At 44.9% G+C, this 18,171-nt stretch overlaps 1 protein-coding gene across 1 annotated transcript in view; it reads right to left on the minus strand.

Moving 5' to 3' along the window:
• The window catches only part of ITGA8 (integrin subunit alpha 8), a 791,003-nt gene that overhangs the window by 506,508 nt on the left and 266,324 nt on the right, over nucleotides 1–18,171 (minus strand). Inside the window, exons 8-11 of the mRNA XM_069648404.1 lie at nucleotides 15,959–16,003; nucleotides 10,708–10,751; nucleotides 8,574–8,630; nucleotides 8,391–8,443 (exon numbers count right to left, since the gene is read on the minus strand). Coding sequence (XP_069504505.1) covers nucleotides 8,391–8,443; nucleotides 8,574–8,630; nucleotides 10,708–10,751; nucleotides 15,959–16,003 — 199 coding nt within the window. The remainder of the gene's footprint in view (nucleotides 1–8,390; nucleotides 8,444–8,573; nucleotides 8,631–10,707; nucleotides 10,752–15,958; nucleotides 16,004–18,171) is intronic.

An 18,171-nucleotide genomic window follows, 5' to 3' on the forward strand; every position in this document is an offset into this window, starting at 1 on the left:
CTTTTCGGAAGATGATCACGTGTTCGAGAGTGAGTGCGATCTACAAAATGAACATCAATGTGTGGGGACTGACAGCTGTAGTCACCCTGAAAACCCCAAATTCAATCGTTTTACACGGCCCACACGTGACTTTTCATTCTCATCACAGAAATGCAAAGAGGGCCCTGGTGGGAGACGTACGACAGATGAATCTCTCAGCCTTCACTCACCCGTGGTGAGCGAGCAGTCGTCGGTCTGCGTCGTTCCCGAGGGTGCAGTGGAGGGCGCGCCGTTCACGGCGAGCGGGTCTGTCCCTGCTGGTCTCGCCGGTTGCGCGGAGGAGGTGATGCATGACTTTGGTGCCGGCAGGCGCGGCAGCGTCGGCGGCGGAGGAGAGGCCGGGTCGCCGTCGCAGACTGGTGACGGTGCTGGCCGTGGGGGCGTAGCTGTGCAGCGGGCGGGAGTTGAGACCTGCGTTGATGCTCATGCGGCGGCGATGAGTTCTGTGTCCCCCCCGGACACTCTGGTCATGGCATTTGAGGTCAGGGGTGGGACTGTGGGTCAGTGCCCTGTCGCTGTGGGAAGGATAAGGAATTCCCTTCAGACAAGTAAGAGTATGCCCGCAGCTGACGAGGGGATGAATAATGTACGCACGGTTCACGATGGTGAAACCGAGGCGGTAAAACAAGTGAAATTAAAAGTTATGGCTACTATAACCTCGGAGGTGGGAGGAGGCCTAGTGAGTGGCAAAGCCCCTCACGAACACGAGAGACGTCGTGACTCTATGGATATAGCAAATAACATTCTAGACAAGCTCATAGTGATGAACAAAGCTCATAGTACTGTGGGAAAAGGAGCGTTTATCCAGGACGGCCACTTGCAAAAGTCTACTCTTAAACGGCATAATGAACAACTTATTGACTCAAATAAAGACATATGGTCCAATGTATCATATAAACGGAGGAAGCCACCTGTAAGTGCCCCATTGGAGAGTAGAATCTCAGCTTCTTTGAATGATACGTCGTTCAACAACATACAATCTCAAAAAAGAGCAACCGATCACAAGCTGGTGCAGTTGGACTCAACACATTTGAGCATTCGATCTATACTGCACTCCAGTCCCATTATTTCAGGGTCATGTGATCTGTCTGATTCCTCACTCATGGAGCGTCCCTTTCCTAAAATAAGGAGACGAAGAATATGTAGATTGGCAATCCCATCGAAGCGTGCCTCCGAGGCTAAATTGCTGGAATCCAAGAATATGGGTCTATCCGCTGAATTGCACTGTTTTAATTTCATCGGTAGCAATGTCTCTGGCCTCCTACATGAAACTATACGAAAATCTGAACGACTCTTTAAAGGATCTAACAACATCGACCGCTCTACTGAATTCAAAAGTGACTCATGTAGAACAAATAAGTGGCCAGTCCTTAGGAAAGGTGCTCGAGATATTGAAATCTCTGGACATTACATTGCAATCAACACGCGAGCAAAAGAGAAATGATGCAATCGATAAACAACTGCTTGCTTATGTTGCGCGCGAAGCACTGGCCATATTCCAAAACACTACCATATCAGGTCGACCTATAATCGGATCCTTGGAACCTATGCCAAAAAAGGCGACAGTTCCATTAGGCGGTGATTCTGGTGGTACAGTAAAAGCGGCTGATATCCCTGAAGATGCGCAACGGTCCTCACAGGATATTATCATTGATCTCTCAAGCGCCAAAAGCACAGACTTAGTGACCCTGACTGAGCCAGTCACGTTGGGAACAACAGACAACTCATTGATGGAAATTGACAGCTCCAATAAGGAGTGCGATAAACTACCCGAGATTTCCTTCAATACAGCCTTCGAACAAGCAAGAGCTTGCAAACAACGGCTAGCGATCGAGGATCAAACTCCCACTACTTCAACGCTGGAAACCCCCGTATATAAGGAGGATAAGGGGCCAAGGAGCTTGCATGAAGAAGATAAACGTCAGATATTTTCCATCTTTGGTGGAACGCCTAACAGCGCAAAACTGGCGGAACAAAAGCTGAAAGCGGTAAAACTCACAAAAAAATCAAAAAACATGCCAGCAAAGAGAGGTCGCACAAACACAGGAGCAAGAAAATTTTTAAGGAACATTAAAATTGCTCAAATCGTGTCGGAAAATTGTAAGAAAGCTGAGGCAAAGATGTCCAAGGTGGCCTTACCTATAAAAGCCTCAAATCAGCTTTCACAGGATGAGAACGACGAGGTGTTAAAGAGCATTCCCGAAGAGCTTTTAAACATGTCAACTTACAGTGATACGGATATATTGGAGGTGGATCCGGTTGGCACAGAGAGACGGTTAAACAAAGGAGCAAATATTTTAGACCTCCAATGCTCTGCTCCTGTGACCCCTTCCATCGCAAGCTCACAAAGACCGCAAAGTATCAAAATAGGATCGAAAGACCCTTTGGGAGCTGCGCAACCGAATCGGCTAATAGCAGCCCAGGAGCTCAAAGCGATGGAGACTTCATCACGGCTGAACAAGAGTCCTAGAAAGGATGATCGACAAACATCTCCATTAATTGCACGAGAGAAGATTGTTAGAATCTGTCGGATTGTCGACGAACCAGAAAAATTGAAAATAGACCAAACCGTCCCGCCAAGTCCACCCTTTGTGACGATGCACGAAAAAAGATTGCAATTGTGCGCCAAACACGAAGGCATATATCCAATAACTTCGAATGAAGCCTCACCAGTTGTACCGAGAAAAGTCGATTCGAAAGGCGGCTATGCTTTTGGACCCAAACAACGTGCTGTGGAGACTACAAAATTCGACGACAGTGATAAATTAGACCATACAAAAGCCAACGCCAGTGAAATTGCTCGAGAAAGGAATAAAGAGCAAATGACAAAAACTAAAGGAGCAACGCCGGTCTTTAAATTAATGATTGAAAGGCTGGACTCTGTGGACAAACTGATCTTAAATCGCGCTAACATCATTCATCTATTCGACTTGATCCCTAGTCTACGTGCTATTAAGTCTAGTGACATTAAGGTCGTTGAATTTCCAAACCAAAATCGGAACGACAAGGTAATTTTACACGTGACCTCGTCGTTAATAGTCAAATCTATCATGGAAGCGAACGCTGCCCTATTTTCACTAGGGTTTGATGTGTACGAGTTGACAGTACTGATGACGAATCAGCCTGAATGTTTTGACAGAAGCATTGATGATACTTCAAAATGCTTGCAACAAACAAGTATTTCACGACGACACAACAACGCATCTGAGTTTTGCTCAGTGAGCAATATTGTTGGAGGGAAAGTCTATAACCTCGACAATAGAACAAGGGGCCCTGAGACAAAACAAGTTGAAAAAGATGAAGCTATCTTCAGAAATGCGAGCTCACAAGACGCACCTAAAGCAAACATAAGAATCACGATTAACAGAGGTCAAAATTGCAGACTAATATCAGCCACGGACACTAAGGGCCCGAGTTCCAAGATTACCAACTGCGAGTGGGGTTGGGTAGCAACTACGATTAACACAAAAAATCAACAATAACGCCAAGTAGTTCCCGACGCTGGTGAGTGCTTAATGGCCTCGTGGAACACCAGAGGCTTTATGCACCTCTTCAACACGAACCGGCTGGAAGGATTATCGAGTGTGTGCTTACAAGAGACCTGGTTAAGAGAGAGCCCGCTTGCAAGTGAATATGAAGTGGCACTTAATCCTGCTATGAAGTTAGATAAAGGACGCCCGACGGCAGGGTTATTAACTCTAGTGAAGAAAAATTCGGGCTATAGGATTAGCGAGTCGACTAACCACTCCCCCTTTATACAGGAAATTACGATCATAAACGACAGGGGTAGTGCCAAAGATCCAGACGAGATGTCTCTTCTAAATGTGTATTGGAACCACTTGAGGGCAGGGACACAAGAGTTTGTAGATGAAATCATGGAGATTCTTGATACCCTGTTTGTGCGTAAGGAGCACCCAAATATTTTGATTTGCGGGGACCTGAACATCGATCTCTTGAATGCTACCACTAAAAACACAAAGGTGTTGAGTAATAGCTGGTTGGAGGAAATGAACATCCGAGAAATGCAAATGCTAAATGGAAACACGATCGGAGACTTGAAACCAGCAGTAACTTAGCATCGAGCTGAGTCTAAATCAACAATTGACTATATATTTGTCTCCAGAAATCTACACGCTCGTATAAAGTTCTTCATAGTTAGAAGCCAAATGAATAGCGATCATAATATGCTACTAACAAGTCTTAGCATGAAATCAAAGGAGGACCTTGAGCGGTGGAATCATAACATACGAGTCTCATCTAATAGGGTTAGACTACGGCTGGAGTCGCATGAGGTGGCGAAATTGGCAACAGCTTATTGTCAGAACAGTACCGAAACCGTCTACACACACCTATTGCTCAACTTCAAAGACAAACATGTTGGGCTTAAACAATCAAATATAGAGCGCAAGCACTGGTTTGACCTGGAGATACAGGTCCATAAAAGGCAGATGAGACAAGTGATCCGTCACGCCAGATCGGGAGACCAGGGTGTTCGAAAAGAGACCATTAGAATGGCAAAACAGAAGTATAAAAACTGGCTAAAGGCCCATAAACATATGACAGTCCAAAATGATGCAGAATCAATGCTGTTGGCATTAAAGAACAAAAATTCAGGAGAGTTCTGGAGGATTATTAACACCAGGCAAGCACCTCAACAGGCCTTGCAAACGTGTGCAGTGTTGGAGAAGGACTGGATAGCCCACTTTGAAGAGCTATATAAGGGGCAGGATAATGGTGCGCCTACGTTTCCATCTCGTTCAATCGATTATTGTAAGGAGGACATCATATCGATAATTGCAAAAGCAAAGAGCTCGAGAGCACCTGGCCCGGATGGGTTAACCAATTATACTATCAAACAACATCCGGAGATTTGGGCAGAGCTATGCGTAACCCTGTTTAAAAGAATAAACAACACGGGACTATCTCCTGAATCATGGAAATCAGCGGTCATAGTACCTATATTTAAAAAAGGAGACCGGTCGAATTCAAGTAACTATCGACCAGTGGCTCTTTTGGATGTCTTGGGAAAGATCTACGCTACTGTTTTACAACAAAAATTGGTAGCATGGGCGGTTGAAACAGGTCACGTTGACGCCCGCCAGGCGGGATTCGTAAAACAAGTGGGCTGTTCTGTAAACTTACTATTGCTTAACCTGCTAAAAATGGAGGCCTTGAGATCAAACACTAACATCTACTTGGCCTTTATTGACTTTTCTAGCGCATTTGACACTGTTGACCGTGACTTGCTATGGTAAAAATTGCGCAGGTGGGGCTGTCCAGAAGATCTAGTAGCGGCAATACAAGAGCTCCACACGGACACCTCGATTAAAATCGGACTTGACCAAAGAGGGTCCTTGTCAACCACAATCAAGACGTACAAGGGAGTCAAGCAAGGGTGCCCGCTTGCTGCTGCAATATTTAGTCTGTATATATCAGACTTGGGAGACTCACTAGATACAGTGTCCTCTAATCCACCTAAAGTAAATAATGTGCACGTAAGCTGGCTTTTATATGCCGATGATTTGGTGATCATGGATTTGACACCGGTTGGCTTGCAACGCAAATTAGACGCAATCCAAGCTTATGTTGGCGATAATCGCCTGCTGATTAATGCAAAGAAATGTGAAGTATTAATATTCAAAAATCTAAAAGGGGCTACCTCAAGGAAAGTAAAAAATCTAAAATGGTACATGAGTGGGTCCCCAATGACGATATCACACAAAGTCAAATATTTGGGAATGGTGCTAAGTTCATGCATCAATGATGCCCCGTGGGTGGCAGACACGAAAAGGAAGTGCACCCAGTTAGCAAACCAAGCTCTGCTAATGAAAAAGAAATATGGGAAATTTTCCTTGGAACCGGTGCGGATGTTCTATCAGGAAAAAGTCGTGCCGGTCCTGATCTATGGAGCGGAAAATGCTCTGGGATGCTCTTATGATCTGTGGCCCTCCCTGGAGAACCAATTTTGGTCAAAGGTGTTGGGTCTCCCCAGAGGGAACTCGACCGCGTGTATCAGATACGAGTTATCCCTGATTTCATTGCATGCAAGGATCGTGTGGAGTCTACTGGCCTTATATCGAAAAACTTGAGTGCAAGAAAATATCTTGCAATTTGAACTTTTCCATAGCGCAACGTCGAATGGTCAGAATATGGTGGCTTTATGGATGCACAGATGTGAAAGCCTACTAATAGAATACGACATAAAGCCCAGCTTACTTCACGAAAATCCAGTTGCCGCTAAAATGAAAATCTGGCGTTTGGACTGGGAGAAAACTTGTACTGAAAGAGCGACGGCAAAGCTGATGTCAAATGCGCCGATGGAAGTCCGCCCCTTTACTACGCCTCAAGGGTATATCAATTTATTTGCGGAACCAATGGCACGAAGACGCTTTATGTTATTTCGTTTAAATTTGTTTAAAACGAAAGAGTGGCTACAAAAATGAAAATGTAACAAAAACATAAATCTCAGTTGCAGATTTTGTACCAAAGCACCGGAGACGTTGAAACATCTAGTGTTGTTATGTAATAGCTTTCGGGACAACAGAACAGTACTGTTGGGACCTTGGGGTGCCATCCACCCATCGTTGTGCGCCGAGGAATGGTGGGATCAAATGTTTAACGGCACAGATCGAAAATTGTTATTTCCCCTGACTCAACTTTTAGCAGTAATTGAACAGCAGCTGAACATGGTTGTTGACGACTTGGAAACGTATAAAGGGCCATTGTCCATCCTTAAAGTTGATGATATGGGAGAAAGATAGATGGGGATGGTGATCCTGAACGAAGTATTCTGTGGAGTGTGGACGTTTGTAAGAAGTTGTGTTCCTTTTTAAAGGTTTGTAAAAACCGTATAAAAAAAAAAAAAACGAGTGGTACATAGCAAACAGCAGAGCACAGCGAGGCTGATAAATCTGAATAAGGCTCATAACAGATGATAGCGCACCTTGTGTGAGTATGGGCCTGATTCACAGAAATGTTTTATAATGGTGCAATCCCATTGGAAAATGGTCTGTGAATCAGGCCCGATGTCTTTTAAAGGTGTGATATAGATGTCGAGTGTTTCGGTTATTTTTGTGCTGTGACAAAGCAGCCGTGTACAGTGTCGCTGTCCCGTATTTCTCGGGTCCGTCTATATAGCGCCTTTAAACGACATAATCATGAGGTGTTACAGAATAACATGGTATTTGGAATGCATGATAACAAAGGAACAGATGAACCCTAAAAGACGATTCTATGGGCTAATTCACAGAACGTTTTCCAATGGGGTTTTGCAATTATAAAACGCTTCTGTGAATTCGGCCCTATATATGGGTCAACAGTGACACTATACAGATGCTCAAAGACGTGCAACTTAGTTATGTTAGAGCCTTGCAAAAGACTGTTTGGTCGAAACATGTGTCGGCTTTGCTTAGATTCAGGTACATTGAGCTAATCAATAACAATAAAGATGCCTTTATACCAACAATCATTACTGTCAGAAATTCGATACTGGAATGATAACCTGCACAGCATCTGATGTGTCCAAATGCCCACTTCCTACACACATCTTCTTGGGTATAGCTTCAGCATAACCAGGCACACCATGCAGTTAGTACATTCCAGATATACCTGCCTGGTGCAGGGAGCACATCCTCTCCAGCTAACTCTCCTGTACCCCATAGAATACCGTTAAGCCCCACAATAAATTTAGTCCAATTGTACACATAGCTCCTCCACCTTTCATTCTCATGCCTTCCTGTGCATTTTGTCAATCCCACACCCTAATCCCAACTATCTATCTGATTTTGCTTCTCCCTACCACTATTGAATCTTCTATCGTACTTCCTGAAAGGCACAAAGCTCTTCAATGCCGTAACCTATAGCAGTTGGCACTATACAAATACAAGAAAACATAACGGCAAATAAAACATGAACTCTCTGAAGACTGTTCTTAAATAATACTGTACACAGCACAAAGTATGTTGTTACTGATTGCTAGAGCAGGCTCAAAGATATCATAGGAGGATGTATTTTGAGCGGGGAGGGGTAAGTCGTGGGTGTGCATGGCCATAGGGATTAGCTTGGCCAAAGGCAGTCAATGCAGGGGTAAATAACCAAACACAAACAAGCCATGTATCGCTCCTCACATCACATCTCCCTCCGACCTGTACTCCAATTAAATAGTTTTGACTTAAAAGTGGCGCTGTCGCGCCACCTAACAGCCAAAACGTAACATTTCTGTGGTCAAAGGTAAAAAATGTGAAGTAAATGTGAGCCAAAAAGAGAGACTGGCTTGTATGCACTGGTCTCACTTCAAGGAAAGACAGAGGGCTACAGATAATACAGATAAGGAAATACATTTCACAACATACCCATCGCTGTTAACATCGGATACCACCACAGTATACCCAAAGTAGGATGCCATCTGAAAATGAAATGCAATCAATGTTATGAGCATACATTTGTATACATACATTATTGCATTTAAATCATTATTCAGTACCACGGTCTGCGTACAATAAACTGCTCTAAATTTCAAATGCTATAAAAATTACCTGTTCTCCAGTGAAATTTTGAATAAATGTCAAATCTGTGGAATTAATTATGGAAACCTGATTAAAAAAACAGAAAAAGGTTGTGGTTAATACAAACATTTGCTTATAGATGAACCTTTAAAAAATAAGTCTATTCTACTAATTTTACTCATGAATCAGTCACATAATCAATGACATCCACATAAACACACCCCAGAATTTGCACTTAGAAAAGCCAGGATGTAATTTCAGACAGAAATGACACACAGAGTACACAGAGTGCAGAGTTAGAGAAGGTGGAGGCTGTCCCTAGTTGGGGTGCCTTTGCATTCATGTACATTGGTGAAATGGATGTGGTAGAGCTGGTGATAAAGAGGTAATGTAGGAACATACACTGGGGAAAGGGAATAGGGGACAACACTAATGTGACATTCAGGGCCAGTATAGACATAATTACAATGCACGTTTGCAGGAATCTGTGAGACATTAGCAGGAGAGGAGGGTTAAGAGGTCAGTTGAGAAATGAACTAAGGAGGCTTCTGTGGCTCCCCCATTTGCTAGCGGGAGAGTTTCGGCCTGGTTGGGAACTTTTCCATCTATAGAATGGTGTTCATTTCTCTGGGAAGCACACTGCAGTGTAGTGGGGCAGGGAAAGAGGAGCAAAAGACAGCCCAGGTGGGGTGGTGGCTGTTGAGAGAAGAGGAGCATGGAGTCAGAGAGGGAGAATCCAATAAAATGCATTGCGCGAGGAAGCTGAGGCCGTTGCCATAGATGGATAAAAGGACGAGCAGCAGGGACCTAAAGACAGAAGGATTTTCAAGGAGAGACATCCAGCGTGGTGGTCGGGGGATCGGGTAGATGGGAAAGGATGCATGGAGCAAAGTTAGGGGCTTTGTTGAGGGGAGCAAACGAGTAGAGAGGAAGAACTAGAAGTAGTCTAGTGGAGTATTCCTGTGTTCCGAGCACTGGGGCAGAAATCAGAGTAGTGATAGAATAGTGCATGACAACTCTTCCGGGAGTAAACATATTTATTTCTTTAGCCTCAATTATCAGCTGTTTGTTGCCAATAGCCAACACCTGACAATGATTCTTTCCAGATGCCGTTTTCTAATGGATTCCTATGTTGTCCACCTGCTCTCTCGGGTGCTAATTCAAGGCAGATTCCATTGGAATCCATTTGTTTTACGCCTGATAAAAACCTTATCTTAAGCAAGTGTTCAATTAAGTGCTCTTCTAAAAGGAGAAGGGACGCGGAGCAGAGATGTATGTCGCGCTCTTGCCCCGTGTCTGTCTTGGAAGCAGAAGAGAAAGGGCTGGCTCGGGGAATGGGCGAGTGAAAGCATTAGACCTTACCTTCATGCTGTCATGTTCCACTCCGCCCATAGGATGCCATCACAGATTCTGAGCGCCAGACTGGGGTTTAAATCCATGTTACATAGCACTCCTTGCTCCTGAGGTGAGCACATGGCCCCGGAGCTATCCTCACAGCACATCAAAGTTAAGAATGGAAAAAACAAAAACAGAAAAAACTGGGCAAAAGCTGTCGCTAGCCTGCACTTCAGGAAAGGGGCAGTCTGCTCTCCCGCACGGACCCCTCATGATACCCCCATTAGTATGAGAGGCTAAAACTAGCCACGCCTCCATGTTCCAGTCCCCAACCCTTTCGTGTTGTATCACTGAACTTACTAAATGCAGGTTCTACCTGAAAAGGGGCCCAAAAGTTACTTTGGGGCACTCTAAATCGCTCTAACACTACATCAAATAAACCTTGAATATAAAAGGCTTTTTGGAAAGGGATACTTTGCATTTTTATTACAGCTGGCAGTCATTCCACAATGAACAGGAACTCACTCAAATATATATTTCTCTAAGCATTGGCCGCAAGAGGCATTTGAACGGCATATTTCTAAAGCGAGAACTACGTGTACTGAACATTCTTTCCAGTGCTTTAACTTTTAATAGAAGGTTTATGTGGTTTATAGAAAGAACATAGAGTGAAATGAAAAGCTTCAACATGAAGCTGTATACAAGACATATTTATGGGATGGTGTTTCATATAGTAGTAATCTTTCCTCTGCAACTGTCATCTGTGTGGCATGCGTCATGCAATCTACGCACATCCAGCAGAAAAGGTTCAAGCGTATTATTAACATACATATCCGAAATTCTGGGCTCCTCGGGGAACTCCGGCCACCAACTCTGCAAATAAAAAATCAAGAATGGAATTGCACGCTTGTTTACAAAAAATAGAAATAAAATAAATACGATTATCCTGCTTCAATGTCATCTGTTGATACAGTATATAGCAGTTAGGCACTTAAATGCAACTATACTGACTTTGCATGCCACTAAAAGGAGCAAGGAACATTAACTAATCAATACATCCTGTATAACTCACTTAATATCAGTCTTTAAAGGGGAGACCAGGATTCGAACCTGCCTTCCACTGTTTTGTTTTGTTTCCAAGACGTTGCAGTTGAGCTATCCTCCCCACCTCAAAAGCACAGACTTCAGTAGCTACCTCCAAAACACACCCAGACCGGTTGTCCAAGGGGAAAGTCATGTCCCCTCAAGTCAACCAATGGGACGAGGACTTTTAATTAGCATGCCTAAAGAGATAGGTGCCCCATGCAAATGAGGAATTATCGGTCTGGCTGGTTCATGTACCCCTGATATAACATTCCCTGGGTCTGGGTCATTCTGCTGGGTCCTGGACAGTTCAAGTGTGGACTAAAAATGACCTGGCACAGAGCATGGCAGAGCACCGGACCTGTGGTTGCTTACACACTGCACCAGGTCCTTGAGGAGGAGCTACATTCAGAACCTCATTCTTCTTCTCAATGTTCTTTGGGGGGACCACCACTGATGCAGTGCCGGAAGGAGCTGCCACTCTCACTATCTGGGCTACCGGGGGGACCACCTGTTCCTGACACAGTGCCGGCAGGAGCTGCCACTCTCACTATCTGGGCTACCGGGGGGACCACCACTTCCTGACACAGTGCTGGCGGGATCTGCCACTCTCGCTATCTGGGCTACCATCTTTGCACATCTGATGTACAAGTTCCCCGGGACATGTTCTCTCTAAGGCCATTTGACGATGCCTAGTCTTACTATTACACATGACACACACATGCCGCTCTCTTTCGATGGCTCCCCGATTGCTCCAATGCCCTTCCTGGTGTGCTGCATCTACGAGGATGGTGCAGGACTGCTTGTGGCTAAATGCTGATGTCTCAGAATGCATTGTCATAGTGCGGATAGTACCTCTTGGTTGGATGATGGTGAGCTTAGCACGCTTCAATGGCCGTAGGGACTTTGGCCATAGCGTCATTTGAGCAAGGTCATAGCACCATTATGCTGCAGCCTGAACGTACAGTCTCAAATAGCTGTTCTTGTGCAATTGCAATAGCGTCACGCACAGGTTCGGGCTGGCCTGTAGGGAAATAGGGCAATGCCCGATCCAAAAAGGCAAAATGCCAGTGTGGGCCACTTTTCTTGGTCAAAGTAGGCCACCTTTTTAGACAGTCTGATAAGCTAATTCACCACCTGGCTTGTTTTGCCCAGTGCTACTGAATAAATATTCTTTAAAATCCACAATTTGCATTATATTTTATCCAAAAAAAACTCCCCCTGGGGTACTACTCAAACAGGAATGAATTGCCATTTGCAACTGTGGGCCACTGTGCCCAAGTCAATGTTATGCCCCAGTCCGATCCTGCTCACGTGCGCATACCGAGAGTGTAATGTGCCCTCCTCTTACAAGCTCATAAACCTTCATGCCAAATCCATGCCTTTATCACAAAGTGGTTGCGCCGCTGAATCATACATGAGGCCGGCCTGTCCTGGAGTCATGTAGCATCTTCAGGACCTGGCTGCTAAGGTGTGTATGTTCCTCTTCTTCTGTGAGCACATCTTTCAAGCTCTCTGGGACCTGCATTGGCTGCCGGTGAAGTCTCCAAGGCATTGAAGACCTTGGATATGGTCAGTCTGTCTCAAATCTCCCAAAACCTTTCCAAGACACAGTTCTTCTCCACCAATGTTCCACCATCCAACTTTTCAAGTTTTATGATGGCAATTCCATTTGAATCGTTGCAATGTCTTTATGCTTTCCTAAGTGATGCAAATCGCCACTGAATGGGGGAGCGAATTACGATAATCCGGCAAATTGAACGGAATTGTTGCCTTTATTCACAGAATGTTTTCCGATGGGGGTTGGAAATTAGAAACACTTCCATGAATAAGGGCCGTTTTTGTAGTCTTTCAAATAGCGCACTTCATGATGCTGAAATGTGTGTTTACTGGGCCGGTTTCAATTCCAGCAGATTTTGCTCAGCATTTCGTTCTTCTGAGGTTTCTAAACTGAGTACCATTAAAATGGATAATGTTAGCACTTGCTGTTTCTAGCACTGCAGCCAACAATTGCAGTAGCAAGTGTTATCTAAACACTAATCTGGCAGTCTTATTATGTGCCTGCCTAAAATAACAACTGTTCTAGGGCCCAGGTTCTTAATTGTGAAATCCTAGCAGAGTCCTGACACCTCGCTTTATACCCAGCTTCCCGAGTAGAGCAGATTGTGTGATACTGGGCAAAATGTGTTCCACTCTGCCTTGATTTCAATCCCGTACAAAACTGGGAGTGCTCACAATCCGGCTAAATGCTGTAGTGCCACATAAGTACCCAGACCTCAAAGTTCGTTATTTGTGTTACAAAGCATGCAAAGCTCCCTTCATGACACCAAAAATGATTTTCTGTGCCAAAGTAAATCCTATGAGGCATGGCTCTGAAGGATTTGATTCCCCTATTGGTAAGTGATGAGAGCATTATTGATCAGGAAGCAGTTACTTTATAGAAGAAGCATAGTTGGAGGTCTCTCGTGGACCCCACCTCCCCTTTCTGAGGCCCTGTTGGCAGACCCTGGGCCAGAAAACATAGGTTTCTTGGGTACTGCAGACATTTGCTCTGTTGGTGGGAAATTTAACGCTGATCTTTTATTTATTTATTGTTCATTTATAACACACTTAATATCAGCGAGTGGTTTCTAAGCGCGGGATCGGGATTCAAACCTGTGTTGCGCCACGCTGTTTTGAGTCCATGATAAACGCGTTGCCACTGAACTACCCTCCCTCCCCTCCTTTTCTCTGAGCGACTGTTGAAAAAGGTTATCTGTTTCTTTTCTGTTACTGAATGGTTGTATAAGTTCTGTGAACTACAAACAACTAAATAAATAAATAAATAAATAAATAAGGTTATCTATGCACGGGTCAGTGGGTGCAAATATGGCCACCAGTGCAGAACTGCCCAGCACTATTTCACTTTATGGAATCTGTCCCCTTCTGCTCTTGCTTAAGTGGGCAGCCTACTCTCCACCTCCATGTCAGTTCAGAAACAGCAAATGCATCCCTAGCGAACAACCCTCTTTGCATAACCAAAGTCTCTGCAGCAAACCTTGAGAGTTATTTTGGTTGCAAGACTGAATTCTGAAAACGGCCTGAACATTCCATACATCCGAGATTTAGGCAACGCAGCTCCCTAATCTGAATCGCTGCAAAGCTGAAACATCTGGAAAGACCCCCTCTGATTTTTGGACCAACGAGCGCATGGAGGTTCAAGTAACCACAGACTAGCCTTTTGTACAAAGCTACTCTGGATTAAGTCCATTTGATCTTGCGTGGAGATTCCGCTGGGCGGGTCATCCCAGGACGGGATTCCCGTAACAGGTTATTATAATAAGAGGAGATCTTCGGAGCGGATTGCAGGCCATGCGTACGTCATGGCATATGTGATGGAAAGTTTCGGTTGACTGGAATGCTCATTCTAGCCGGGTCCTGTATCCCCTAAAATTAATAGCAGTTGTTCGAAGCACAACCAGGAAATGGCTTCTAATAATGATGGGAGATCTCAAATGTCTCAAAGGCCTTGCTAAACCCCTCCCCGCAACCCCCCCAGGGGGGTTTCGGCTTCCATGTCACTCTGTCTCTGCCATCCGCACTGGTGATTCTCTCCACATTTGCAAGGAAATTCCCTTACATATTTTCAACTCCCCTATCCCCCTGGCTACTCTTGTCTCTCACTTCTGCGTTATCATTCCTGCTTTTCACCACTTCTATCTGAGGTTCGGGGCGTCCATTGATGTCTGTCTGAATTGTTGTTTTATGTTATGTTATGCCAGGTGATTTGTGGCGCTCTCTTTACAGAGAAGGTTTAAGTTGTTGCAGGGACATGCAGGGAATGAACTGAAGCAATAACAAAAAATGAAGGAGGGAAGCCTTCCAAATGTGGCGTGCGCCCCCAAAATGTTTGCCAGCTAGAGGCAAAACCAGGCCTTGGATCCAACTGCGGGGTCCTGCAGAGTGCCCCAGCCCCCCTTCATCACGCCCCTCCTGCTAACCATAGGGCAGGATAGTGTGTGGAGTCTGGCTGAGACAGGATTCCAGAGAAAAGGATGTCATGGGGAACGAGAGAATGGGCCTCATTCCGAGTAGGGCGGTAAGGGATACCGGGCACTGGTAAGGAGACCGGTGCCGGTAATTCCATACCACCCTACTACGAGGTCCCTTAGCGGGTCCCTTCCTTAACGCCTAGTCTGACCAGGTGTTAAGGACGGGACCCATTAAGGGACCTGGGCGCAAATAACGGGCTTGGCATACTCTGGTCCGTTATTTGCACCCTCCCCATTCCCATTGAGCCCTATGGGGCTCAAATGGGAATGGGGAATGGTTTGGTAAATGGGGACTTACCGGTCCCGCCAAGGTCGGACTGGACCGGTAAGTCCACATTTCACCAATCCGGACACGGTACCGTTATTGGTGGTAGTCATGGCGCAAATAGCGCCATGACTACCACCAACCTCGTAATGAGGGCCATTGTGTATCTAGGGCAGTGGTATTCAAACTTTTATATGTCAAGTCCCCCCTCCCTGAGTAAAAATGTTGTTGGCAATCCCCCCCTTGAGTATAAATATTGCTGGTGAGCCGCCCAGATGTCATTTTTGCTCATATTTTCGATTCAAATCAGTCACCGGACTCCCTTTTGGAAGAGCATCACACACACCCCTGGACACCCTTTCAGCCCCCACCGGAGCGACAACCCCACAATTTGAAGACCACTGGACTCTAGGGCAATGTTCAACACCATATTGCACAACTGCTTTATATTACACATACGCCGACGGCAAGAGACCACCGAAATAGCAGAATATGAGGTATACATGACCATTGTATATACGCCCACCGTGGAACTGATAGATCGTTATTTTCCCAGAATCCCCAGTACAATTCTCTCTGCTCTCATTTCTACCCTTCTGTTCACCTTGTGATGTCTCTATCCCTCTCTAGTGAGGCATATATGTTATGCCAGTGTAAAAGGCTGTGCTTTGGGCTCGGCCGGCTCGTTGCTCGCACTTTACCTTGCTTAGAATCGCCTGTAAATTCTCCCACGGTCACGGCGTATCCTGCGGAGAAAAACAGCGCAAAGTAAGAGAATAAAGTTACCTGCAGAGAGCGGCCTTTGTTGAAGAAAAGGCAGAGGCCAGAACAGGGAGGGTGATGCTATTTCAAAGCTTGTCAATAAACGGCCTTGAACACAATAATTTACAAGCAAAGTGGGCGAGGCACACCCTGAGATCCACTGAACAACCTTAGAACTGCTCTCTCATTGGCACTACAACCCACCAGCAATCAGCAACCAATCACGTGTACGTACACAGAGGCGTAGCCAGGATTGTCTAAAAGGTTGGGCCTGAAGCTAATGTAGTTAGGCCCGCCACAGTGACATTAACATCTGCAAATGCCCACACAGTGCTGTTGATTGGGCATTTATATATTTTGGGTGGGTCTTGCCCGCTCAGGCCCTACCCTGTCCACGCCTATGTACGTACATACTTCACAAGCGCTAGAAACCTGCAGTCATCATTTGCCCATTCTTTCGAACGACTTACTGGGCATGTACACTTCTTTGCACTATGAAGTGCAAAAATACGCGTGCCATTGGCGTGTTGTACACCTATTGTTGGCATGCCATATTTCAAACTAGGATCATTGCAACGTGGAGGCCAGATTTCACGCATGTGCACACGTGGGTGGTTCCATGCAGCAATATCCTGGTGTCTAGATTGTGTTGTCCGCCTCGTGTACAGAGCCCCATTGCTGCCTTGCTGGGTTTGCTTGATATATGTACAAATACACATACAAAAAGAGCGCCATTGCTGCCTTGCTGGGTTTGCTTGATATATGTACAAATACACATACACAAAGAGCGCCATTGCTGCCTTGCTGGGTTTGCTTGATATATGTACAAATACACATACACAAAGAGCGCCATTGCTGCCTTGCTGGGTTTGCTTGATATATGTACAAATACAGATACAAAAAGAGCCCCATTGCTGCCTTGCTGGGTTTGCTTGATATATGTACAAATACAGATACAAAAAGAGCCCCATTGCTGCCTTGCTGGGTTTGCTTGATATATGTACAAATACACATACAAAAAGAGCGCCATTGCTGCCTTGCTGGGTTTGCTTGATATATGTACAAATACACATACAAAAAGAGCGCCATTGCTGCCTTGCTGGTTTGCTTGATATATGTACAAATACAGATACAAAAAGAGCCCCATTGATGACTTGCTGGGTTTGCTTGATATATGTACAAATACAAAAGTGCTCCATTGATGACTTGCTGGGTTTGCTTGATATATGTACAAATACAAAAAGAGCCCCATTGATGCCTTGCTGGGTTTTCTTGATGTATGTACAAATACAAAAAGAGCCCCATTGATGCCTTGCTGGGTTTTCTTGATGTATGTACATATACAAATACAAAAAAAAGGGTGCAGAGGAAAGCTGCACTTCATGCAACACTGTTGAAATATAAGCAGCTTGACAGGTTCTACTTAGATGCACCAAGGAATGGCTATATGGGTTTTTCAATCATATCACAATTGCATAACATCATAAGAGTTAAGATCCATGAGTTATAACATGCTTATATGGTTACAGTGGTAGATGGGAACGGCATGTGCATTGATGCGGCGCCACAGTCCAAAGTAGGACCAGTTGCACATGTGCATAGCCTTTGAAATTGGAACAGCGACAAGCAAATGTTGGCCGAGTGGTCTGTACAAGAGGGTGGAATGCTCTTAAAATCTCTGAAGGATCTTCTGTTAGGTGGTGGCTACACTACATACTGTGGAGTGATATGGTGTCACTTCCTCTTGAAATGGGTTATCAAGTCATGATGTCACCCTACAAGCATCATCATCCAATCACATTTCTTAAGAACTTATAGTCTTATTCAGGTGGTCATTTGTCCGGTTCAAATTGAGTAATGAAAAGGAGTTTCCATGTTTCTCTCTTGAGTCCTTTACAATAATGCCCATTTCGCCATCCAATGACAGACAGGTGGATAGAAAGGGATCACAAACGGAAGTCTGCAGTCTAGAGTAATTGGTGATAATGTAGTGTGATTTAAGACATGCCTCATTGTGTTGTACACAAGTAAAGTGGTGGGTGCGCAACATTGCCTCTGCAATACGCTGGCAGTGAAACGACTCAAGGAGGTGGTGACCGGCTTTGAAGAGGTTCCGAGCTGCATAAGGAATATAGTTATTACAATGGTGCCT

The sequence above is a fragment of the Ambystoma mexicanum genome, chromosome 2q, assembly GCF_040938575.1.
Source record: "Ambystoma mexicanum isolate Mex_15411 chromosome 2q, UKY_AmexF1_1, whole genome shotgun sequence".
In the NCBI taxonomy this organism is placed as follows: Eukaryota; Metazoa; Chordata; class Amphibia; order Caudata; family Ambystomatidae; genus Ambystoma; species Ambystoma mexicanum.